Here is a 26,575-nt window from a genome sequence, read left to right on the forward strand (position 1 = left end):
CCCATCAATTTCCAGTTTGCAGTCACTAAGCTGAGAAGTACAAGTTTGGGTTTCTGCGTGGTTAATTCAGCTTTCTCTTCTTGGAGGGAAACTGTGTTCTCAATAACTTAATTTGTGGGAGGAACTTTCTATCACAATCTGAGGAACTTCTAGGCTCATCTCTTCCAGTTGACTTTTAATGAGTTGCTGGAGCAGTTCTGAGAAGAGCAAAGAGCACTCCAAGCTGCCACACTCTATTTTTATCTAGTTATTAGCCAGGCATGAGTCCTATCTACCTATAAGACCCTTTAGCTCTTCAGTTCAAATGTACCTGGAAAAATAACATGATGCTTGCAATTCAAAAAGACTTAATAGAAACAGATGTGGTATAAAAAGAATAAAGAAAATAATAATCATGACCAACAGTACTCTCTATTTTGTAATGGAAACTTCCATAGGAAATCAAATTTCATTTGACTCCCAATTTTTGATTCCAGTCTTTTTGCCCAGAGCCCTGATACCATTCATTGTTGAGATTGTTGGTGTTTCAGGTTTCTTTATACCTTTCTTACCTTTCTGTCTGACTCCACTCCTCATTTGGAGAGACTTCAAATTAGAAGATCCTAGCACATGACCTAAGGATCACTGGATGTCATTAACCAAAGCACAGTGTTTCTGATTTTCACTAAATGACTGGTAAAGAGCAGAAACCCTAAGGCCACTTCACATAGCAAATTCAATTCTTAGTGGACTGTGAGAAATGCTAAGGAAATGGGGTTGGGATTCTCTGCAGCCATGTCTGAGAGATCAGTTAAGGAAAACTGTACCTGATCATTTTCTCCCCCAGGCAAGAGCATTGCTTTCTATAAGCAAAAGTGGATGCTTATGAGATGTGGTGAGCTTACTGAATATTCATTCCCAGCTCTCTTTATCATGTTCTTCTCTTCCCTTTTATTTTCCTTTGACTTATAATTGGGGTTTTTGCATATTTATGATCTGCTTTGTTTCAAACTGATGACCTGTTTCAAATCCTATAACCTTTCTCCTTTGACACTGTGAAGTTCGTTCATAGAAAAAAAACCACTGTCATTAAATGATGGCATTTCCCTCATTACTGGGAGCCTGGCTTTGCCCTCAGCCTGCAGGCTGCTGCCTGCTGTCTGCCTGGGGCATTTTAGTTAGCCATCCCAACATGAGATTAAGAATTGGAATAGTAAACTCTTTAAAATGCATACTATCTCGGAGCCACAAGGAGGGATCTGCTTGTTTACCTAACTCATGTGATAATTTCTCAAATGTTTAAAGACCTCATACCCTTAAATGTTTTCTTGCCAGGTGAAATAATCCTCAGATGGGTCACACTTTGTGCCTCAGACCTGGGTGAGAGCAGCCTGACCCTCCCCTCACTCTCCTCTCCACACGCGCAGAGGCATGAGCAGAACCAGTAAAGGCTCCATGGGCAAATGGTCTCCAAGAACCTAACATAACTTTAAATGATGAAGGCACTTTACAGCATAAATACAAATGTTTTATAAAGAAAAAAATTAGTTTCTTACGAAATAACATGTGTCTCTTTAGAAATTCCTCAGAAACACCTTCCCCATGCTCTAGAGGGGGTCGTATGTGCTGTGGAGAAATCTGACCTTATGTGTATGAATTGAAGTGGTGTAGAATATACAGGGACAATCTGGAGAGCCTCTCCCAGCCTGGGGACAGCTCTCAGGTCACTTAATTTTTGGGACCTTTTGTGGCCCGGTCTGTAAGATGAAATAATAAAATAACTCCGTTCTCCTGGTTGTGTTGCTGTCTATACTCTTTAAGGATGAAATGATATAAGGTGTATTTAGAAGGGCTATGGTGGTCATATGAAAGAAGCAAAATAATAATAATAATTTGCTGGTAGACACCAGCCTTCCCAGAAGTACAGGATTCATTAATTTTCATCCTCTGAGAAGCACATGAAGTGTTGACAAACCACCCCACATGCACATCAAGAGAAGATGGGGAGCGGCGCAGACAGCAAGCCTCTGTGAAGTTGTGCTGGCATGGTTCAACTTACACAGATTCCAAACCCTACATATGCTCAATTTCAAGACCTAGTTTTAATCTTCAGTGTAAACCTTAACTGTGTTATTACTTTAAACAATTTATTTCCTTCTAAGACATCTCTGGAGGCCAAGTTCCTCTCCTGTTTTCTGACAGATGTGAGAGTAGCTAAATGAAGCAACAAGATAAAAGGAGACATCAAGATGGGATGATATTATAAAACAAACTCAACATTGTGAAAATAGAATTGTTTGTCAGATGTTCTGCTTAACAGTCTTCTAGAAAACAAAATGCTTTGATATTATTTTTGAAAATAAAATTGTAACCTAATCACTTCCTTCCAGCCCTGGGTCTTATATATAAGTCATTCCATGCATGCACCATTTTAAAAGAAAAATTCTTTAAGACATCAATTGCATTTATAAATGTGTGTCATTATCAAAATGCCAAGGTCAATTCAATTAACCTTAGAATTATAGTACTGCAGGATGAAATCGGGTATCAGGAACAGGCTTATAATTTGATAAGTTTTCCATCAGAAAAGAAATCTCATATTCTATTTGACATTAAAGCCCTATGTTTTTTATTGATTAGAAGTATTCCTTTGAATATATAAATTAAAAATCAGTAAATGCATTCTCTCCCATTATCTATAGACAGGAGGGATTCAAATTACATTTGTTGGAGGCAATGCGGCATCCAGAATGAATGACTCAAAGGGTTTTCCTTACCTGCCATGGTAGTGCAAGTGTGCCAGCAGAATGTGGCAGTCGGAGAGCACTGGCCAGAAGACAGGCAGCAAGAAGAGCAAAGCCGCATAACTTTAGGGCTTCATGGCCGGGGGGCTTCCTCTTGCTTGGGATGAGCTGCTGTTGTCAAATATTTGGAAACTTCTCATTGGACAAGAAACGTTTGCCTGGTCAGTTACACTGGCTCTATGCACTGGGCCAGGCAGCAAGGCCAGGAGCACCCTGCCTTCAGTCTACCATTAGGGGTTCTGCCACAGAGACGGCAGTTCCCTATACAGGCTGCCCCACTGTGGGGGAAGAAAAGCCTATGGCAATAAAGGAAAGAGCCGTGACACTCAAGGCCAACTGTTCTGTTGCAACAAGACCCTTCAAGCCAAGAGAATTCAGAGGAAATAAGTGTGGAGTGGGATTCTAGGAAAACAGGACAAGGCAGCACTCGCATTCCAGAGGGGAGAGACTCGCATTGGAGCCTCAGTGTCAGTATCAAAGTGCCCCATTTCTATGCCTAGTGGAGGGCACCCAGGGACAGATGATGGCTTCATTCAGTTCTGTTGCTTATACTTGGCTTTTATTTAGGAGAAATTTACTCCCTAAAATGTTGAAAGGTTTGCTTCGAAGGCATTTTCTGAGGAGAAAGAGAAAAAGCTCTCATGAATAATCACTGAGTTATTTTAATTATTGTTTCAGCTACATCTAATAAAACAAGGAGTTAGTATTTTCTAATTCTGAGCAGCATGGTTTGCATTGGCTTTTCTCATTTCCTGCATTCTTTGGTGTACTGTTCTTCAAGGCATATCCGGCAATGACAAGGTCTGAAGAATTTTTAGCAAAGCAGATGGTCATTTTGCAGAAGCAAAGTATGGCAGGACTTAATTGACAATGCACCATGGGACACAGCTGAAATTAACTCCTGTTCAGCTAGTGGAGGGTCCCCTCAAATAGGAAGCCAGGAAAGTCATCTGGACTTTCCACATGCTCCAAGATTGACAGCTTCAGAAGAGGTGATGTGTCAAAGTATGGCAATTTGAAGGAAGAGAGCCCTGTGATGCTAGAAAATGTGTCTAGCCACATTGCAGACAGCCATATTGCTCTGAAGCTCTGGGCTGCTGCACCTACTCATGCACAGACTGTGGGCATATATGCCTTCCACACACAGCACAAGCATTACCTGCATATCACATGCACACATGTCACTCAGGCATGCAGCTCATACACATAGATCACACACAAGTTACATGCATGTATGCACACCACATGCATATACCACACAGAGATCACACAGAGCAGTTCCCAGTAAAGAGTTTAATTATCCATACTAAAGGGGAGGAGATAAAATGTAGATATATAACTGTACTTTATGGGGGTGAGCTGTGAGAATGTGGGTGAGCTTGAGGAACTTTCTGGTCCCAAATCTCTGTGAAATGAGGGAGTTACATGGGACAGCATTGAAGGCCCCTTCTAATCTGCATCATTCTGGATCCCACTTCTTTCATGCATCTGCATTTATTCAGAGAGAACCTCATCACATCATTCATCCAATTGCTAACTCTTCCTCCTTTTTTCCCTCTATCCCAAACATTTATTTTCTAGGACTTCAGGAGGCTCATAATTAATAGCACTGTTTTCCTTCTGTGTTTAGAACCCCTTGAGAGATAGACAAAGGCATTTGGTAGATGGATAACAAAATTTCACCTTATTACCCTTACACCTATTTGGAGAGTGCAGTTAGGAATAAATGATCTTGCTGATAATCCCCTGAGTTTACCCATCTTTCACTAGAGAAATCTGCCCCCAAATCAAGATCTTTCCCAGCACAGGGGTAAGTGGCCCACTAGGTCCACTGCTTGGCTGAGAACACAGGACATGATGATGAATACCTTCTTCAGGGAGGAAGACCCTGTTTATGGGGAGGATGGACTAAGATGCAGAGGGTTCAAATCATTTTCCCAAACCCTCCAGTTAGACCAATTCCTCCTGCTCTCCTTGGGAGAAGTGACCCCGCTATAGAGAGGGAGGACAGCCATGATTCTCTGTTCAGTCCTGTCGCAGAGAACCTTGAAGATTTAGGAATAAAATTCCCCTGATCACTCCAGCCACCCCTGCTCACCATGTTGGGTGAGTCATGTGATAAAGTGATCTGTGTTATGGGGAAACTCTTAGGGAGGAGCACAGGATATTTGGAATTGATGCCACTGACTTGCTATTAAAGCCACTAGTGACCTGTCTTGGCCAGAAGGTGAGAATACAAGTGATGTGGAAATGGAGGGGAGGGTGGACTTTAACCAGGTATGTCTATCCACTCACTGACAGACCTGTAGGTCTCACCCTGAACACACTAGAGCTTTCTCTATGTGAATAGTGAATACCAGGCAACACTGATACATATTGCAAAATTGGTCTCAGGAAATGTTCAGTGGTCATACACTGTTGATGAGAATGTAAATGGAATATTTCCTGAGAGCAATTTTGTAATATGTGTCAACAACTTAAAACTACTTATGGCTTTTCAGTAATTGAGTCTGAGGAAATGATCAAATATGAAGCCAAAGCTTTATACATGAAGTTGACTCCTATAGCATAATGCAAATGCACAGAATATTAGTAAGTATTGAACAATATGGACATATCTTAATGATGATAGTCATAGAACTGAATATTTTCTAAGCATTTAAAATCCTGTTTCTACATAATTTATATAATCTAAAAAATATTTTGTTAAATGTTAAAACAAAGCACAAAACTACATTCAGAATAAACTGAGGCTTTATGAAACAAGAGCGAGGTCTTGACAAAGTAAAGTATGCCACCAATTTTGAGAATACAGAGGAAAATGGAGTAGGCAGACAAGGCCATATGGACAGCAGAGTGTTCTGCCTGGGCAGGACAGTCACGGATTATTTTTAGTTTTTCTTTATGTCTTTCTGTTTTTCTTCTGAATTGTATGAACATGAATTATTTTTATCATCAAAAGAATAATGAGTTATATGTTTTGAAAGACTACCATATTTCTACATAAGCAAAAGATAATGGGGGAATGTCACTTATCCAGGCTCAGCAAATACAGTTTTGGTGTGAGGGTAGTTTGTGTTAGTCACTTAGTATCATGATAATGGTGCGTAACAAATATGAAATCTCAGAGGTACACAAAAATAGACCGCAGGTTGACTACGGCAGCTCTGCTCTATGTGTCTCTCATCCTGGGACTGGTGGGCTAGCCAGGGAGTGTTCTTTTCCTAATGAGGTGCAAGAGAGTGACCTGAAAAACAAAAGGTCTCCTAATCCTGAGCTGGATCTGGCACATGATTATTTCTGTGCACGTTGCATAAGCCAAAGCAAAGCAAATCTCATGGCTGAGCCCAAAGTCAAGACAGGGCTGCAAAGTCATCTACTAAAGGGCACAGATCCAAGGAAAGGGCAGAACCCTTCTGGAGATTCATGCTTTCTGTTAAGGAATAAAAATGTTACTTTAGAAACAGAAGTAAAATTAACTTCCTGCAGTTATCTCTCTGAAGACTGTTGCTAATGTGCGTTTTGTTTTGATTGTATTCGTGAGTGAGAAACACCCCATTGAGCAGCTCTTTCTGTCTCTTTAGATCCTGGCCAATGTGATCATTTTCATCTGTGGGAACCTGGCAGGAGCCTACCATAAGCACCTCATGGAGCTTGCTCTTCAGCAAACATATCAGGACACATGTAATTGCATCAAGTCCCGGATCAAGTTGGAATTTGAAAAACGTCAACAGGTATTGCATGTTTCCTCTTATATCCACATTGCTTTAGGCATTATTAAAATGATGCTGTTATTATTAATATTGAGTATGGTTCATTCATTTATGAGCTTCAGAAAAACCAGAGAAGAAACCCAGGACTCTGCACCTGGGGAGTGTCTAATCTGCTTCGTGCTGCTATAAAGAAATACCTGAGGTTGAGTAATTTATCAAGGAAAGAGGTTTCTGTCTCATGGTTCTTCAGGCTGCACAAGAAGCCTGGTGCCATACCTACTTCTGGTGAGGGCCCTTGATGGCCTCCACTCATGGATAATGGGTAATGTGCAGGGATCACTAGGTGAGAGAGGAAGCAAGAGAGAGTCAGGAAAGAAGGGGCAATGCCAGGCTTTTTTGAACAACTAGCTCTTGTGGGAACAGTAGAGTGAAAACTCACTCAGACTTCCTTCCCAAGGAGGGTATTTGTCTGTCCATGACGGATCCACCCCCAAGATACAAACACCTCCCACCAGGCCTCACCTCCAACAGTGGGGCTCAAATTTCAATGTGAGATTTGGAGGGAGCAAACATCTAAACTGTAACAGAGAGTTAGGATCAAAAGAGCAAAGATGGCATCTTCCCCATGCAGCCTTCAGACCTAGGGACCCAAGATCTCCCACAGCCAGATCCACCAACCATCATCAAGTGGCTGGGGATGTCAGATAAGGACAGTTCGTGAAGACGCTCACTTCTGGTTAGTGTTTGTGACAAGCGTTTGCACCAGCAGAAATGAGCCCTCCTCACCCCCATCCCCACCCTCGACTGTGCCATCATACCATCACAGTACTTCCTACAGGACCTGTTTTCCACATATGATGAAATAATGGAGTCTTCCTCAGGGAGGTGATTGGAGGGTCTGGAGGGGAGCCAGGTATTGTTGTCAGGGGTGTCCTAGGTTGATGGTTGTAGGTGACACAAATGCACTTCAGGGAAACATACAGACTGCAAGGAAGCATTACAGAAAATGAGCAATGGGCCGGGCATGGTGGCTCATGCCTATAATCCTAGCATTTTGGGAGGCCGAGGCAGGCAGATCACCTGAGATCAGGAGTTCAAGACCAGCCTGACCAACATGGAGAAACCCCGTCTCTGCTAAAAATACAAAAATTTGCCGGGCATGGTGGTACATACCTGTAATCCCAGCTACTGTGGAGGTTGAGGCAGGAGACTCCCTTGAACCCAGGAGTCGGAGGTTGCGGTGAGCCAAGATTACACCACTGCACTCCAGTCTGGGCAACTATAGTGAAACTCCCTCTCAAAAAAAAAAAAAAGAAAAAAAAATAGAGAAAGAAAGAAAACAAGTGATGGAGACAATAGGAGATAATGTATGGAGACAAAGATATCACCAAGGAGGGTGGAAAGCAGGCACAACAGATGTGCATGGAGAAGAAGCCACAGAGCCGCCCCGGATTTGCTGTGCTTCACTCCGGGTGATGGTGGATATCCATGTGAATAGCTGCGTGTTCCTGGGTTTGTGTATTTCTCGCTGGGAACCCAGACTGTAAGGCTAGTAATTAGCATGGCTGGCCGTGAACACTGTGCTCCCCCTCCCTGTGGGCCTTCCTCACATTACCTATGCTGTTAGCAGTGTTTGTCATATTATGGATGCTTAGTTACTATTTGTTAAGTCTTATTGAGTTAGTTCACCCTATAAAATTTCATCACAGTGTCTTGTGGTGGGAGCAAAAAAAAAAAAAATCCTTTACATTTTGGCACTGGTCTTTTGTCTGTGTGTTGACTGCTGAATGGAAATCACTTTCATTTTTGAAAACGGGAATCCAGGATATTAGTTCATTCATTCAACAAATGTTGAGTGAACACCAAGGCTGTGGCAGGCATGGTTCTAAGCACTGGGATATAACTGGAAACACTGCCTTTTCGTTGGAATGATTAGCAAATATTATGGTTTGTTTCTAAAACTTGTATTTTGTCGTCTTACTACCTATATAGCAAAGGTATTCAGTAACCGATTTCTTTTTTTGTGTGTTTGCTCTAGATGTGTCTCAAATTCTGGATTCAACATTAAGAGACATAGAAAGTTGTTAACTTGAGACTGTTATCCAGTTTATCTTCATACACCTATTTTCAATAAGGTTTTACATCTGGGTTCTAGAAAATTCCACAGTTTCAACAAGTAGCACTTAGCCTTCATGGGTGGTCCTGTTGTAGTGTGTGCTACAGGGTTCGAATGTTTGGGAGAGATGGTTTCCTTTCTCAGCAGTACAGACTGGAGCAAGTTAGCCCCGACAGACATGTTAATATTTTTTTCATCAGCTCTGTAATCTCCTTCAAAATAGCACCAAGGCTACAGAGAACTGAAATTCCAAGTAGACAGATTATATAACCTGATATTTTTAGGAACAGCTTTGATAATAGCAGTGTAAGGTCATTGACCTTACCTGTGCGTCATATTTCTCTGAAGAGACCGGAGCAGCCAAAAGCCCCTGGCGTCCCTTGCCACGGTGAGCTGAGGGGTCAGATGAGCCACGCTGACCTCGTGGAGCTCAAGGACGGGACCATCAGGGGAGGCATTAGAAAGACATGCATCTACCAGTTTCAGAAAAGAGCTAGTGATTCTTTTACAAATAAAGAAAGTGACAAGGGACACTTTAAAGAAATAAAAACTTATATTAAATATGTTGAATAGAATACAACTTTACATTCCAAGTGCATTTTGTCACAAAAGTTGGAAGTCCACTTCCAGAGTCTACTCCTACAATGCAGTATCTTTCTTGTTAGGGCTTCAGAAAACAGGCGCCAAGGATGAGATGTGTTTGTACTTTTTTCAGACCAGCATGTAATTAAATGGGAAGAAGAGATTATCTTGGTTTAAAAAAAATCAGTAAGATATAATCTGATAGATTTAAGGAAACAAATAAAAAGTGTCCAGTGGCAATCTGTGCAGCCTTCATAGAAGGAAGAGGTCCCTGAGACACTGAGGCCCAGCAGAGCTACTGATTAAATTCGGGTTTGGGTTCCACATGTCACTTCCTGCTCACCCTGCACCACTAACTGCCTTTTGCTTCGTCCACAGTCACTGTGGCAAACAGTAATGCCCTTCAAAATTCTTCATTCAGGAAGGGTATGTGTTCTGCAGCCAGGAAACACATTCAATCATTGTTTAGATCAATAAATAACACCCAATTGAATGTACTCATTAGCAGTTGCAAGAGAGAGAGCCAGTGCTCCCAGAGGTTGAGTGGCCACCGCCACCTTGGCGGTTCCCTGGCCTCCTTTCACAGCCCCGCTGTCTGCTCTCCTTCCTCCTTGGAGAGGATGCAGCGGTGGGTGAGCCCAGAAAGCCGGCCCTCTTCACCCAGGATGGGAGGGGGGCTATTGAAACTCTTGGGACTCATCTAGCAATTCTGAAATCTTAAAATGCGAAACTCCATGCTTGCTTTTCTTCAAATTTTGTGATGTTTTTCAGATGTAAATGAGATGAATCTCTAAAGATTAAAGCGCGGGCTTGAATAAAGTTGCTATTTGCACTGTAAGGTTTTGAGAGAAGGAATGAAAATTGTTGCTAGAGATTGTCTCAGAGTTGCATTCTTGCCCTAAAAGTGTTCTCATTCAGAACAATAAACATCACGGGTTTTTACTAGTAGGGAAAAAAATGCATTGAATTGGAATTGAGGCCACCTTTAGAAACTGAAGGTATTCATCTCTCTTGAGTTTTGACGTTTGTCTTAAGTTTCATATCATGCAGTAAAAGCTGCAGCCGTTTCCTGAGCACCGTGCAGTGTGGCAGATGGCACTTACCAGACGCCAGAAAACAAAACGCCAGTGAGTGTTCTCTCTGGGGTATGTAATAGGCTCTCAGGAATTAATGAGAGCTGGATTCACAGCAAAACAAGAATGCTGTTTGCTAACTGCCTGGGCAGTTGAAATAAATGCTGTTTCCACAGGAGTAAAAGCCAGGTTTGCTATTTCATAGAGAGAGAATAAACCCTCTTTAATTTATCTATTGTCTTTGTTATAAAGTAATCTGACACATTTTAATGTGATCCACTTAATCTAGAACCTTCCTGTGGATAAAATATGACAGAGCATGCCTTTTAGTGAAAACTGCTAGTCAAGCGAGGCACAGAGACCCCATGCTATACCTGGATTCTGCAACTCTGTGGGGGTTAGTGAACCAGTAGGCTTCCTGACTGTCCTGGGATGCAAAACTGTTTTCCTCTCTGCAGAATTTAGTGGAGCAAGAAAGTGATCTTTGCGTGGTCATGATTGAGTAGATAATGAGGAACTTACCCATTTTCAATCCTGATGTGAAATTATTATAATGGCTTTATTGAATGCATTTCATTTATTTTGCATGGTAAAGGGTTTTTGAAGTTTTCCTAGATTTTGGGCTGCTAAAATTTGGAAAAGAAAACAGAAGTAAGCAATGTTTCTTTGAGTTGTCCTAATGTTCCGCGTGGTTTATTTAGTACTTTATCTGTACTGTTATATCAGACTCCTATTGCGGCTGTAACAAATTCCCACAAATTTGATGGCTTAAAACAGAATAGATTTTTTACCTTAAAGTTTCAGAGGATACAAGTCCAAAATCAGTCTCACTGGGCTAAAGTCATAATATTGGCAGGGATGTTTTTTTCTGGAGATTTTGAGAGGAGGATTCATTTCCTGGCCTTTTCAAGCTTCCAAAGGCTGCTTTCATTTCTTGGCTCCTAGATCCTAGTCCCCCTTTTCTGTATTTAAAGCCATCAGGATAGAATCTTTCAATTGCTTTCTCTCTCTCTCTCTTTCTTTATTTTTATTTTTTAAGATACAGTCTGGCTCTGTCACCCAGGCTGGAGTGTAGTAGCATGTCTCAGCTCACTGCAACGTCTGCCCCTGGGACTCAAGCGATTCTCCCACCTAGTCTCCTGAGAAGGAGGGACTACAGGTGTGCACCACCACACCTGGCTAACTTTTGTTATTTTTTGTATTTTGTATTTGTTTCACTATGTTGCCCAAGCTGGTCTTGAACTCCTGAGCTCAAGCAATCTGCCCACATTGGCCTCCCAAAGTGCTGGATTCACAGTCATGAGCCACCGTGCCCGGCCTGTTTCTGACTTTTGATTCTGCCGTTGCGCCTTCTTCCTGCTCTCTGCTCTCTGCCTCTAACCCTCCTGCTTTACTCTTAGGCTTCTATAATTCCACTGGACTAACTTAGCTAACCCAAGATAATCTCCCCATCTCAAGATCTTTAATTTAATCACATTCCTAAAATTCCTGGTTTGCCATGTAACCTAACAGAGTCCCAGATTCCAAGGATTAACGTGGAGATATCTTTGTGAGACCATTAGTCAACCTTGCACTCTCTGCCTTCTTTATTCCTACAGCAACTCTAGGACTTAAGTCCTTTTTCCAATCTAAACTGAATAAAGAAACTGTTCTCATTACTTGTCCAAGATCACTCAGTGAGTCAGTGTGACTTCCAGGGCCCTCTGTCTTTCACGCTGGTTTTCCATGGGTTTTCTGGACTGATCTCTGGGAATGTTAACCGGAGATTTTCCAGGACATGCAGGACTCTTTGATGGAAGTCCTAAAAAGAGCAGGAACAACTTCGAGCAACTTTAAGCATCCAAAATGGTATCCTGCTTAGAAGGCAATCAGTAACCGTTCTTCCATCGAATTTTCATGTGCTGACATGAAGCAACAGAAATCAGCTGCCACCTGCTCCCTCAGTGGCCATGCCAAGACATGAGGAGGGTTTGATGCCATCCCCAACATCCCCAAAGATCCCTCCAGGATCAGTTTTCTTCTTCCTGGAGGCAAAGAGATTGAACAGAGTAGTCTGCAGCTTTGTTTGCTTAGACAGGTGATGGAGAGTTGCTCAAAACAGTCTTTATCAGCCCCATCTCTGCATGTTGAGAAGTTTACTTTTTGCCAATGGAATGGGGCTTACGAGGATGCATCAATTACAAGACTAATTGTTTTACCCAATTTTCTTTACCTGAGTTGATACATGGAATCCAGGTGAGGCATCTCAACAGTCATGTACCTTTTCATAAAGCCAAATTGAACATTAATAGTGCAAGAGGAATTCAAGCCAGTGAAACTTTCTCACTGCAGTTCCTGAAGAATTAAGCAGCACATTTTAATATAAATGTTATCCCTGACCTTCGAGGTGTGGGGCTGGGGGATGCACCCAACAAAGAAAGCTGAACAGGAGGAACACACATTGTGCAGCAGGTACAGTTTGGCTCAGATACGAAGGCCTTGTCTGGGTTCTGGCATCTCAGACCATTAATTAAACTGTCCCCACACCCCCTGCTTATGTTTTTGAGCTGTCTACTTTTCATCATTTAAATCATTAGTTGTGTCATTTTTTCTTTGGTACCTCTTCCTTGATAAAGAGGCATAGCTTACCTCCATCTTGGTCACCAATTTTTTTTAATTTTATTAAATGATTAGTATATACTTTTCTGTTTGGTATCTCTTCCCCAATGCAGAGGGCGTAGCTTAAGCCAGTGTTGGTTATTGCTTTTTTGTCAACTCTCATTAGCAAAAGATTAAATGATATGGAAGACAAGACATATACTTTACTTGAAAATTGAAAAAAACTGAAGAGCTGAGATTTCATAAAAGGGCTCTCATCACAATATTTGCTGTTTCAATCCATCAGAATGAACTTCAAGAAATATTTTCATAGATTGCACCACATTGTATCATATTGATTACTTAAATTCTCATGAAGTTCAGATGTTATGCCTCATTGAGAAATTCCAGGACAAGATGTTTCAGGATGCTACAATTTTGCCATGATGTTTATGAGTGCTTTTAAATGAGAAGTGAAAATAAATTCCAGAAAAATGTCAATAATCCTTAAATCAAGTCTGCGATATTTTCCGAGACATTCTTTAGTTAGAATGGTTGAGATCACCACATATTTGCAAGATTGCAACAAAGGCTGTGCTATGACTGTGTACTCAACCTCCGTTAAGAACAAGTCAACAGTTACAAATCCAAGATCCAGGGTGAGAATGAAGGAGCTCTCAGGAATTTCTGTCCAGTCTTGATGCCTAACAAAGAACCTAAATGCATGCCATTGTAAGGGTTTACAAAAGCCACATTAGCAACTATTTGTTCATTCTTTTAAAGAATAGACATTTTGCTTTAAAGGAAAAAATAAAGTAAGATTATAGCAATTAATCAAGCAGATATTCTTTTAATGATTAAATGTATGCAGGTGTCTATTTACATCGTGGCAGTAGAAAAGCCAAGATAAAATAAGACTCTCTAGAAGTTTCCTTTGTGTAAGAAACTTGAGCAAGACGTTCTGCTCATGTCCACAGTGAGGAAGCAACTCCCCTGTCTTGTTGAAGAAACACCTAGAAAACTGTTCTATTACTCCAGATTATCTCAAGCAGATTTTTGTTAATAATATCCAAGAAGATCCCAAACCCAGAAGTCATGTACTAAGAAGAGTGCCGGCTTCTGATGTTTCTGAGAGTCCTGGAATTTTCAGTATTTCCTGGGGAATGCCTATTTTTAGTACTCTGTGATGTGGTACTTTGATGCTGAAAGAATGTTTAATAGGTAAAGGATAATCTAGTGGAAAGATTCAAGAAAGTTTGACATCATTTGATACAAGTAAAATAAACCCAATGAAAAAAATTCTAAAATAAGCCCTTTTGTTTCATTAAACATTCTTGTGATATTTGTCACATGTGAAAACAAAACCTCAAGTCTTCTGTGATTGCCATCATATTTTTCTTCCTGCAAATGTAGTCACAGATAGGCCACTATGCCTTTTAATGGGAGGAAAAGGCATTTTGAGCTCACTTTCATGGGGCTGACTTCAAAATGTTAAAGTTACTGATCATGCATATTTAATAGTATATTACCATGAGCACAGTTGCAGATACATATACCTCCTGTGGCACTAGTGATGTGTTTACTGAACCAAGGTATCCATTTATATCTGTACCAAATTGAAGGTTAGGACTCCTGAGCTTTAGGGTTTTGTTAATTGCATATGTGTCTTCAAAAGGTATTATTTTTGGAAATTTTCCTTTTAGGGTTATCTGAGTGCTCTCAAGATTTTAGGAAATTTTATCCGAGAACTTCTCTAGAAGAATCCTTTAATGTATTTACATATCATGTGCCACTTAATATATGTGTGTTACTGGCTGTGAAAATTCCTCCTGCAGACTAACGTCGTCATAAATGTGGACTATACGACACACTCAGAATGCAATGCAAGAGGCATATGAGATAATGATACTCACATAAACCCGTTCGTATGCTTTTCAAATTGCATAATATTTTTACATATATTCTTCTGTTAAATACAGGATTATGCAAGATACAGAAAAGCCTACTTCTCCTGTTTATCAAATTCAGTTTTTGTTGTTTTTTAGGTGCTGGCGATTTTCCCAGGTGGGGGAATGCAGCAGTAACCAAGACTAAAGGTCCCTGTTCTCTTTGTGCTTAAATTATAATTGCAGGGGACACACTGAAACTTATCAACCCCATAATTTCATAAGAAGATATAACAAGATAATGTGAGGAAGCATGGTGGATGGAGAAGGCCAAGGGGCCTGTTGGAGGGACCAGGCAGGGAGACTTCTCTGGGGATGTGATAACTGGTTGAAATACAAATTGCAGAAGGTCCCAGACCTAGGAGGACCTGAGGAAAAGTGTTCCCAGCAAAAGGAGTGGGAACTGTCAAGGGCTTGAATCAGGAGCCGAGTGGCCTGTCTGAGAAACATAGGGGCCAGCAAGACAGTTGGGGAGAAAGAGGCAGGAGCCAGACTGCACGTGGGCCTTGCAAGGTGGGCCAATTACTTGGGATTTTGTATCAAATGGGAAGTCACTGAAAGGTTTTGAGTAAGATAGCAATGTAAACTGATTAACATCCTTAGAGGATCCTTCTGGCTCCTAGTAGAGGATGGGTTGGAGGAGGGAGGGGTGTTAATAGGGTGACTCCTTAGAAGCCGTGGCATACTATGGCAGCAGTACAGGTGGAGACAGGAGTAGCTTGGGTGAGAGTGGACAGATTTAGGACATATTTTTAAGTTGATTTAGTGTGGGTTACTTTTGGATTAGATGTCCAGTGAGATAAAAATAAAATAACCAAGAGAGCTTTCTGGATTTGGAGCTTGAGCAACTGGGTGATGGTTGGTGTGACAGCTAACATTTCAACATCTTTGATCACATTACTTATTGGGAGGTAGGGCAGAGTGGAAATCTAGAGTTGAGTTTTGAACAGCTAATTTTGAGATACCAAGCTGGCAGCTGTAAGTAAGATGTGGAACTAAAGATTGTGAACTTGAAAGTCATCAGCATATAGTTGGTATTTCAAGCTACGGCACCAGATGACACGCCCCAAAGAGAGAGTAGGATTAGAAAAGATAAAAAGGGTCCAGGACTAAACCTCAAAGCACACAAACATTTGAGCAGGAATAGAGGAAGATGAATAAGCCAAAGTCCTGAGAAAAATCAACCAATTATATAGATGATTTGTTTTTTCCTAATTCGGTCTTGAAGTCCCTCTCAAGATAGTGGCTGTAAACTCTAGCCCTGCCCTGATGGGGATCCTGGGGATGTGGTCTGGGCGTTTCCCATGTGCCTTTCATGGGATCCTTCTTTGTCCTGGTGGATGGCCTGATACCTAAGTGTCCAGCCTGTGGCCAGGTGACCCTCTCACAGGAGGTTTGTTTATCCTGGCACATGCCCTTGTGGCTCTCATCTGATCTGTGTCCAGTTTATTCCTACCAAGACAGCCACTCTCCCAGAGAGCCCTGACTAGGGAAGAAGTTAGGATGGGGTAGAGGAGGCAACTCATCAGAACCCATGAAATGACAGAAGCAGTTTATTGCTTACATATCTGGACAAGAGAGGGCAGCACGATTCGCACGGCCAGCAAAAAGTAGGGAGCCATCCACAACACACAGCCTCACCCAGCAGATGCAGAACAACAGAGAGAGGAAGCTGTGGGCCAGAGCCTTTGTTGGGGTTCAGGACATTATGCAATCAGGTTTCTAATTGGTGAGTTTCGAACAAGTGGGCACATGCCCTATGGTGTCATGCTGTGACTGAAAGAAGGTTCATATGAGTGAGATACCTGTGCAGTCTATGCAGGGTGTGGGGATTAATAGGGTGAGTCAGGCCGGGCGCGGTGGCTCAAGCCTGTAATCCCAGCACTTTGGGAGGCCGAGGCGGGTGGATCACGAGGTCAAGAGATCGAGACCATCCTGGTCAACATGGTGAAACCCCGTCTCTACTAATACAAAAAATTAGCTGGGCATGGTGGCGCGTGCCTGTAATCTCAGCTACTCAGGAGGCTGAGGCAGGAGAATTGCCTGAACCCAGGAGGCGGAGATTGCGGTGAGCCGAGATCGCGCCATTGCACTCCAGCCTGGGTAACGAGCGAAACTCCGTCTCAAAAAAAAAAAAAAAAAAAAAAAAAAAAAATAGGGTGAGTCAAGCAGTCTATGCAGAGTGTGGAGATTAGTAGGATGTATCCAGCTGTCCCATGGGGAGGTGGTTACCAGGAAGCAGTGTACAAGGCAGAGAACTGCAAGGAGGTGGGGGGAATGGAAACTGTGTCAAAGATGATTAGGCTTTGCTCCTGGTATGGATAAGACCAATCTACGTTTGCAATACATGCCAAAGCAACAAAAAATTATAAGAATTCACTACAATCGAGGAAAAGCCGGAGAGAATGGTTTAATAGAAACCAAGAGACGAAGGTGTAAGTGGGATGGATAGTGGCCAACATAGTCACATGCTGAAGAGTCATAGTGAGAAGAGGGTAAAGGAGTGACCACTGGTCTCTATCAAATGGTGGTCACCAGTGGCCTGGACAATTCGGTTTAAGGGGAGCAGTCGTGCTTAAGTAGCTGAGGTTGGATGAGGAGGAGACAGGAGGTGCGGAAGCCATGCAGTGAGCTCCCACACCTCTTCTGATGCATGTAGCAGGGAAGAGAAGCCAAGAAATGCAAAGGAGTTTGCTCAAGGTTTGCTATGCTCATGGCATAAATCGAAGTTGTATCACATATCTTAATATGGCATCTTTGGTAATACATTTTAAACTGCCTGTTAATTATTTCTAATCTATTATGTCACATAGTTTTCCTACCTGTGTTGTATTCTGAATCATTTATTCTAAGGAAGGGATGGGCAGAGGGGTTGGTTGATTTTTGCAGAAAGGCAACTTAGTTGGGGCCAGGTGCAGTGGCTCACGACTACAATCCCAGCACTCTGGGAAGGCAAGGTGGGTGGATCACCTGAGGTCAGGAGTTCAAGTCTAGCTTGGCCAACATGGTGAAACCCTGTCCCTACTAGAAATACAAAAATCAGCTGGACATGGTGGTTAGCACCTGTAATCTCAACTACTTGGAAGGCTGAGGCAGGAGAATCGCTAGAACCCTGGAGGCAGAGGTTGCAGTGAACCAAGATCATACCACTGCACTCCAGTCTGAGTGACAGAGTGAGACTGTCCAAAATAAAAAAAGGCAACTGAGTTGCTGTATTACATTTACTAAATCACAGCTGTGATCCATTGCATATGTAGCTAATGTTCTGGTAATAGCTAATAAAACGGTTTTACTCCAAATAGAAACAAAGAGGCAAATTCTAGAAAGCACAAAAAGGAATAAAATGTGGACAAGATTTTAGGTAAAATGATGAGAATACATTAAGACAGAAATTCAAGCCTCTACTGAGTTTAACTATGTTTTAGAAACTTTAAAGTAAAAATATAAAATTAAATGTTAAAAGTAAACCAACTGATCCTCCAGGCAATAGAATCAGCACATATCAGTGCATGTCATGCTATAACCATATTCCAGGAAAGAACTGCTACCCTGAGCTCAAGAGTTTCAAGGTTGGGCAGTTTAACTACAAGCACATTCCTCATTATAACAATGGAAAAAGCAAGGCTAGCAGCTTCTCCTCCAGATAAACATCAATCAGCAGTCAGTGGAATTCTTAGAGCTAAATGCAAAAATAAAAAAGCTGGAGGTGGCAGCCCCAGCCATCTCCTTGGGTTAAACGTGAGAAAGCAGTAACAGCTATCCTGAGCCTTTCTCACTGCTGTGCTGTGGACTCGGGTTGCTGGTCCACACTGCTGGTGATTGAGCAGATTCAAAGTGACAGAAGGTCAGCAAATCGTGTTTGGCCTCCAGATGGAATTTTCTTTGTTATCATATATTTGTGTTTGTCTGGTTCTATTTTCTATACCTTTCTGGTTCCTCGTGAGGCAGATTCTCCAGGAAATTAAGACTTTATTTTCTAAACAAGTAGCATAGAATAAACCCACGAATATTTTATCATTGACTGTAGAATGAGTTCAGACCTGTTCAGAATCCAAGGCTCAGCCTGTGACCTCTGCCCTGAAGAAAATGACCATCCCTATGATGAGGTTTACTTAGTAGTGTGGATTCTGTCACTCTAGTGTGTTCCTGTTTTTCTGGAACAGGAACCCAATGATTGGAGGAAGAAAAGTGGATTTTAAAGAAACAAAACACACTCCCAGCATGAGGCATGAGCTAATACGTGCAAGTGTCTTGCAGGAATCTTAGCACAGGCTCTTCCTGTGACTCTGCCAGTCCAGGGATCACTGGAATGCAGCACCCATTCCAGTAGCCACCTAAGAGTTTGATCCTGGATGAAATGACTCAGAGATCCATTTCCTAGGGTCATTGTCTTCCTAGCTGGCCTGTTGATGACCCATTTCTGCCATCCTAAAACCTGACTCCGAAATCTGTGGTGGATATATGATTTGGTGTCCCCACCCAAATCTCATCTTGTAGCTCCCATAATTCTCATGTGTTGTGGGAGAGGCTAGGTGGGAGATCTTTGAATCATGGGGGCGGGTCTTTTTCATGCTGTTCTCATGCTAAGTCTCATGAGATCTGATGTTTTTAAAAACAGGAGTGATTTTGAATGGGCATGGTGGCTCATGCCTGTAATCCCAGCAGTTTGGGAGACTGAGGCGGGTGGATCATGAGGTCAGGAGTTTGAGACCAGCCTGGCCAACATGGTGAAACCCCATCTCTATTAAAGATACAAAAAATTAGCTGGGCATGGTGACATGCACCTGTAATCCTGGCTACTCAGGAGACCAGGGCAGGAGAATCGGTTGAACCTGGGAGGTGGAGGTTGCAGTAAGCCAAGATGACACCATTGCACTCCAGCCTGGATGACAGGGTGAGACTCTGTCTCAAAAACAAAAAACAAAACAAAACAAAACAAAAAACAGGAGTTTCTCTGCACTTGCTGCTGTCCATGTAAGATATGACTTGCTCCTCCTTGCCTTCCACCCTAATTGTGAGGCTTCCCCAACCACATGGAACTGTTAAGTCCATTAAAACTCTTTCTTTTGTGAATTGCCCAGTCTTAAGTATGTCTTCATCAGCAGTGAGAAAATGGACTAAAACAGGTGGCAATGGCTATGATTTCATTAGTTTTCTTTAGAGTGTTAGAATCTACTACAGTGCCCTGCGTGGAGTAAGCGAGAACATACACTCTCCAAACACCAGCTGACAAAACACAGAAATATATTCTGCACTGGCTTGCTCTTTCTTTCTTGCTCTCTCTCTCTGAGCAAACTTAATAATATGTATTAATTCATACATGAAATTAATTAGAGCAATATGGGCCTGGGAAGAAGAACAAAGCATTGTAAATCTCCGCTCTTTATCCTTGCTTGCTGTTTGAAGTTTCAAAATGACCAAGAGTCCACTGCACAGCAGTGAGAAAGGCTCAGGATATCTGTTGCTGCTTTCTCACATTTAACCCACGGAGATAACCAGAGCTGCCATCCGTGGCCTTTTAATTTTGTAATCATTAGTTTTTATCAATAGTCCCAAAACTGTGTCTTCCAATACTTTGTATTCCTCATGGTCTACAGCAATCCTTGGACTCCTGAGTTATTCTTACACCCTCTTGAGTCTCCATTCATAAATCTCTCCCTCTATCTTTTCTAAATTCTATGCAGGTTAAATGCATGTTTGCACACTCCATACCCTCCTGACTGCTCTGGATGAGCTCAGGTATTATTGCATACATCTTCCCATTCATTATGAGGCTCACTTACATCATCAGTCACAAAAATAATAGTTGGTCATCTTGAAACTTCAAACACCAAGCAAGGATAAACAGCAGAGATTTACGATGCCTTGTTCTCCATCCCAGGCCTGTCTTCCTCTAGTTTCTAGTGTGATTTTGGCTGATATATTTCTATGAACTTGAATTATTTTAGCCTCATTGTTATGGAAGTGATCAGCCTCCTTCCAGTAGGGAGTGTAGATACGGGATTTTTTCTGTGTTATGAATGATGCAATTTTTATGTCAAAGATAAAATATAAGCTTGACATCACCCCAGCCTGTTAAATTAATCCAGATCTGAAGAAGAACAAGCATTTAAACTAGTCTTTATTAAAACACTTGGCTGAGGGATACAATTGTGACAACAGTTTGCAGGGTAATGAGTCTTTAAAACAGTGTTAGATTTTGACATTGATAAGTACAGTACTTAACGTAATATTATTCCAGACCTCTGCTGGTGAATTTTATTAATGAGTCAAGGAAAAAAATGTTTAGAGGAATACTTAGGAGTGGCTATTGCAAGGGGTGGGTCAGTACAAAGAGACAAATGTCAAACCACAGATTCTACCTTTTAAAGAGGCAGATAGATCATGGTCAAAATCTGGGCTCAGAAGACATAACACTTTTATATGTGTGGGCCTCTTGAAAAGATGTGAGTGGGATTGTGAATGCTTTATTGAAAAACAGAGGAAAATTCTTCCATTATAGAGCAATGTATTTCATCAGCTGACAGAAATGAACATAAAATGTGACAAATTCTATATTAGAGAGGATTGAAAAAATCTCTCAAAGTTGCTGATGAATAATGGGAAAAATTTAAAACATTTTTAAATAAAGTTTGCTTTTTAGATGTTTCATGAAAAATGGTAACTTCGTTTCTCATGTAAATTAGCATTTATGACTACTGTCTTCTGCCTTTGATAACTATTTCTTTTTTCATTTAATTGGGAAATGAACAATATAAGAAGGAAGCCTAGAGCAGGTCAAATCAAGAATATTATTAGACAGAAAGAGAGAAATATACCAATTTTATGGTATTTCTTGGATGTTGTCTCTATGCAATGACTAGTTTAATTATTTCATATCTTGCTATCTTTCTTTACCCTTGAAACAGAGGTTGATGGCTAGATTATCTTCTAAGTCTAGAGAAATAACAGCTAATATGATTCTCCAACTGTGAATGGATTTGGAAAATTGGCTCTTCTGATACTTCAAAGAAATTTTTTTGCTTGGTCGTTGTTCAGCCTTTCATCATTGGAGTACTGGTTGAGTAGAGAGATAAGAAATTTGAAAAGCTGATCCTACCCTGTCTGTCTTCCCTGTCACTCTAATGCCTTTCAAGGCAGGAGATTGTAAGAACTATGAGACCCAGTTTTGATGCTCTGCAGTCACAACCCCTTTTGCAAGGATGTGGTGTGGGGATCCAGACACCCTATGATGCCTGCAGCCCTTTACAACTGCCGAGGTGGGGGATTCAGCACCTGACAAAGATGTGGTTAGTTCTGTAGATTACATGGGGGCCAGACTGCCTATTATATCTGTCCTAAGATCCACAGATTCTATGAGTCTCAATCTATATTGATTGTGCTAAAACTAGAGTTGTAAAAAATGCAGATAAAAAACACAGAGATTCCCAAGCACCTCAAACTTAAAGAATAACAACGATGATCATGGTCTAAGATGTGAAGCTGTTTTTTCTCTTATTTATGAATTATCTTTCTGTGTTTTATTATGTTATGATGTCTCTTTTGTTATATATTAATATTTTAAAACATTTTTGGCCAAGTTGAGCTATCTCTTTTATTAAGGAGTTTGTCTCTGTGTCCTTGTCCCAGTAACTTCACGGTTGTAATTGCTGTATTTGTAATTGCTGTAAGTACTGTATATCAGTACTTCCTGTATCTTGCAAGACAGTACTGAAGTATCACTTGAAAACTTGATATATTTATATAAAACTTGATATATATACACACATATATGTTGATAACAAGATACACACACACACACACACACATCTTGCAAGATTACCACTAATATATCTTGCAAGATTACCACCAATGATATATGTATATCATTTTGACTTTTATTTTAGATTCAGGGGGTAATAGGTTTTGAGTATAACTGGTCCCATTACCCAGGTACTGAGCATAGTACCCAACAGTTAGTTTTTCAACTCTTGCCCCTCTGCCTCCTCCTCCCTCCTCCCTCCAGTAGTCCCAGTGTCTGTTGTTCCCATCTTTATGTCCATGAGTACCCAATATTTAGCTCCGATTTATAAGTGAGAACATGTGGTATTTGGTTTTCTGTTTCTGTGTTAATTTGCTTAGGATTATGGCCTCTAGCTGCCTCCATTGTGCTGGAAAGGACATGATTTTATTCTTTTTTTATGGCTACATAGTATCCCATAGTATACACGTATCACATTTTATTTAATCAATCCACAATTGATGGTCACCTAGGTAGATTCCATGTCTTTGCAACTGTGAATAGTGCTGTAATGAACATATGAGTACATGTGTCTTTTTGGTAGAAGGATTTATTTTCTTTTGGATATATACCCAGTAACAGGATTGCCAGGTGGAATGCCAGGTGGAATGGTTTTTTTTAAGTTCTTCAGGAAATTTCCACATGGCCTTCCACAGTGGCTGAACTAATTTACATTTCCACCAACAGAGTATAAACATTCCCTCTCCTCCACAGCCTCACCAGCATGTGTTGTTTTTTGAATTTTTAATACTAGTCATTCTGACTGGTATAAAATGGTATCTCATTGTGGTTTTAGTTTGCATTTCTCCAATGATTAGTCATATTGAGCATTTTTAAAATATGTTTGTTGGTGGCTTCTAAGTCTTCTTTTGAGAAGTATCTGTTTGTGTCTTTTTCCCATTTTTTAATGGGGTTATTTGTTTTTGGTTTATTAAATTGTTTAAATTCCTTATCGATTCTGGATATTAGACCTTTGTCAGATGAATAGTTTACAAATATTGTCTCCCATTCTGTAGGCTGTGTGTTTATAATTTTGTTATTTCCTATTGCTGTACAAAAGCTCTTTAGTTTAATTAAATCCCACTTGTCAGTTTTTGTTTTTGTTGCAATTGGTTTTGAGGATATAGTCATAAATTATTTTCCAAACTGATGTCCGGAATGCTATTTCCAGATACTAAACAAAATTAACATCACCAATGCATATAGTCAACAGACTGTCCAAGGCCAACACAAAAGAAAATATTTTTATGGCAACTAGAGAAAAAGATCAGATCATGTACAAATGAAATCCCATAAGGCTAATAGCAGACTTCTCTCAGCAGGAGAAATTGGGGGCCTATTTTCAGCATTCTTAAAGAAAGAAATTCCAACAAAGAATTTCATATCCCACCAAACTGAGCTTCATACACAAAGGAGAAATAAATAAAATCTTCTCCAGACAAGCAGGCACTAAGGGGATTCGTTACCACTAGACCAGCCTTTCAAGAGCTCATTAAGGGAGTTCTAAATGTGGAAATGAAAGAATGATACCTACTACCAAAAAAACACTCTTAAGTGTATTTTTTTCATTAGAAATTTTTTTTAAATCCTTTTTCTTTGTCTACAGAGACTGCGGTAGGTTTTGTTTTTCAAGTTTCTAAATATATTTCTTTAGCCTTCCCATTCAGAAATGTTGGATTTTTCTATTTGTGAAAATATACTGTTAACTCAATCAGCATACTTTTAGTGTTTTCTCTGCAATTTCTACATAATGTAAATGTTTATTCTAAAAGTTATATAGGTTAGCATGTTCCAGCAAAGAGATGATTTTTTCAGCCTGAATTTTACCTGATTATAAATAATATACAGGAATACTGTTGGAATGTACATTTATCATGTATCCAGACACTCAATAAATTCTCTCTTCATTCTAGTGCTTTCTACCTGAGCTCATATACATTAATCTTCCACAAGCTATACTTTTTTTGTTTTAATCCCCTGGAATTTTTATATTGTGTGTATCAAGAGCTACCAAAGCTGTGTTGAATGTCATTATTCTATGGAGTAGATATGTTGTGACTGTGCTTACAGGAAAGGCCCATCATTTTGGTATTTTGGTTTTGTTTCTTTTCTTTTTTTCACGATAAAATATATAACACCTTAACAATATTTTGGTGTTTTTTTTCTTGCTTCTTCTTTAATCATTTATCTTTTAATCCATGACATTTTGATTTCCTTCTATCTCTAAGCTTAGTTTGCTCTTTGGAGAAATAAATTTAGTCTACTTTCATTTGTAGTCAGAATTATTATACCATGTCTAATGTCTCTTTCTGTTTTCTGATACTTAGTGTTGTTTTGTAATCTTTCTAAATTTTATTCAAATTTTTTAACCTCATCCCAGCTAGAGAGTAACTAATTTTTTTAAATAATAATCTCATTCTACTGAGATTAATCTCTATTGAGATTATCTATCTCTACCTTTTCTTTAAAAGTATGATTTTTAAGACCTCTTTTCTTTTTCTGACATGTCTTCTGAGCATCTTAGAATACGTTACCACAATTTTAACAATATAATTATTATTTATTAAATGGCTCCAATAATGTATGTCCATGTTATCCCTTGCTGATACACATTCGAATTTCTCTTATTTTGAAATTAATAAACTAAAAATGTTATATTTTCTTAAATATCTTACAAATGGTGTCTTCATTCTTGATTCCTTTCACTCACCACTAAACTTCTTGAAAAATCAATGTGCAAAAATCACGAGCATTCCTATACACCAATAACAGACTTAAAGAGAGCCAAATCAAGAACGAACTGCCATTCATAATTGCTACAGAGAGAATAAAATACCTAGGAATACAGCTAACAAGGAACGTAAAGGACCTCTTCAAGGAGAACTACAAACCACTGCTCAACGAAATAAGAGAGGACACAAACAGATGGAGAAACATTCCATGTTCATGGTTAGGAAGAATCAATATCGTGAAAATGGCCATACTGCCCTAAGTAATTTACAGATTCAACACTATCCCCATCAAACTACCAATGAACTTCTTCACAGAACTGGAAAAAACCACCTTAAACTTCATATGGAACCAAAAGAGAGCCCGCATAGCCAACTCAATTCTAAGCAAAAAGAGCAAAGCAGGAGGCATCACACTACCAGACATCAAACTATACTACAAGGCTACAGTAATCCAAACAGCATGGTACTGGTACCAAAACAGAGATATAGACCAGTGGAACAGAACAGAGGCCTCGGAGGCAACACAACATATCTACAACCATCCGATCTTTGACAAACCTGACAAGAACAAGCAATGGGGAAAGGATTCCCTGTTTAATAAGTGGTGTTGGGAAAACTGGCTAGCCATATGCAGAAAGCAGAAACTCGACCCCTTCCTGACACCTTACACTAAAATTAACTCCAGATGGATTAAAGACTTAAACATAAGACCTAACACCATAAAAACCCTAGAAGAAAACCTAGGCAAAACCATTCAGGACATAGGCATAGGCAAGGACTTCATGACCAAAACACCAAAAGCATTGACAACAAAAGCCAAAATAGACAAATGGGACCTAATCAAACTCCACAGCTTCTGCACGGCAAAAGAAACAGTCATTAGAGTGAATCGGCAACCAACAGAATGGGAAAAAATTTTTGCAGCTTACCCATCTGACAAAGGGCTGATATCCAGAATTTACAAAGAACTAAAACAGATTTACAAGAAAAAAACTAACAAGCCCATTCAAAAGTGGGTGAAGGATATGAACAGGTACTTTACAAAAGAAGACATACGTGAGGCCAACAAACATATGAAAAAATGCTCATCATCACTGGTCATTAGAGAAATGCAAATCAAAACTACATTGAGATACCATCTCATGCCAGTTAGAATGGCGATCATTAAAAAATCTAGAGACAACAGATGCTGGAGAGGATGTGGAGAAATAGGAACACTTTTACACTGTTGGTGGGAATGCAAGTTGGTTCAACCATTGTGGAAGACAGTATG

The 26,575-nt window shown here is 40.3% G+C and overlaps 1 protein-coding gene across 1 annotated transcript in view; it reads left to right on the plus strand.

The window, feature by feature from the left end:
- ADCY2 (adenylate cyclase 2) overlaps positions 1-26,575 on the plus strand; it is a 436,690-nt gene that overhangs the window by 215,244 nt on the left and 194,871 nt on the right. Inside the window, exon 4 of the mRNA XM_021675367.2 lies at positions 6,368-6,517. Within this exon, the coding sequence (XP_021531042.1) occupies positions 6,368-6,517 (150 nt within the window). The remainder of the gene's footprint in view (positions 1-6,367; positions 6,518-26,575) is intronic.

Source organism: Aotus nancymaae, unplaced genomic scaffold (genome assembly GCF_030222135.1).
Source record: "Aotus nancymaae isolate 86718 unplaced genomic scaffold, 86718_ANA_hifiasm-v0.15.2.pri h1tg000014l, whole genome shotgun sequence".
NCBI classification, from domain to species: Eukaryota; Metazoa; Chordata; class Mammalia; order Primates; family Aotidae; genus Aotus; species Aotus nancymaae.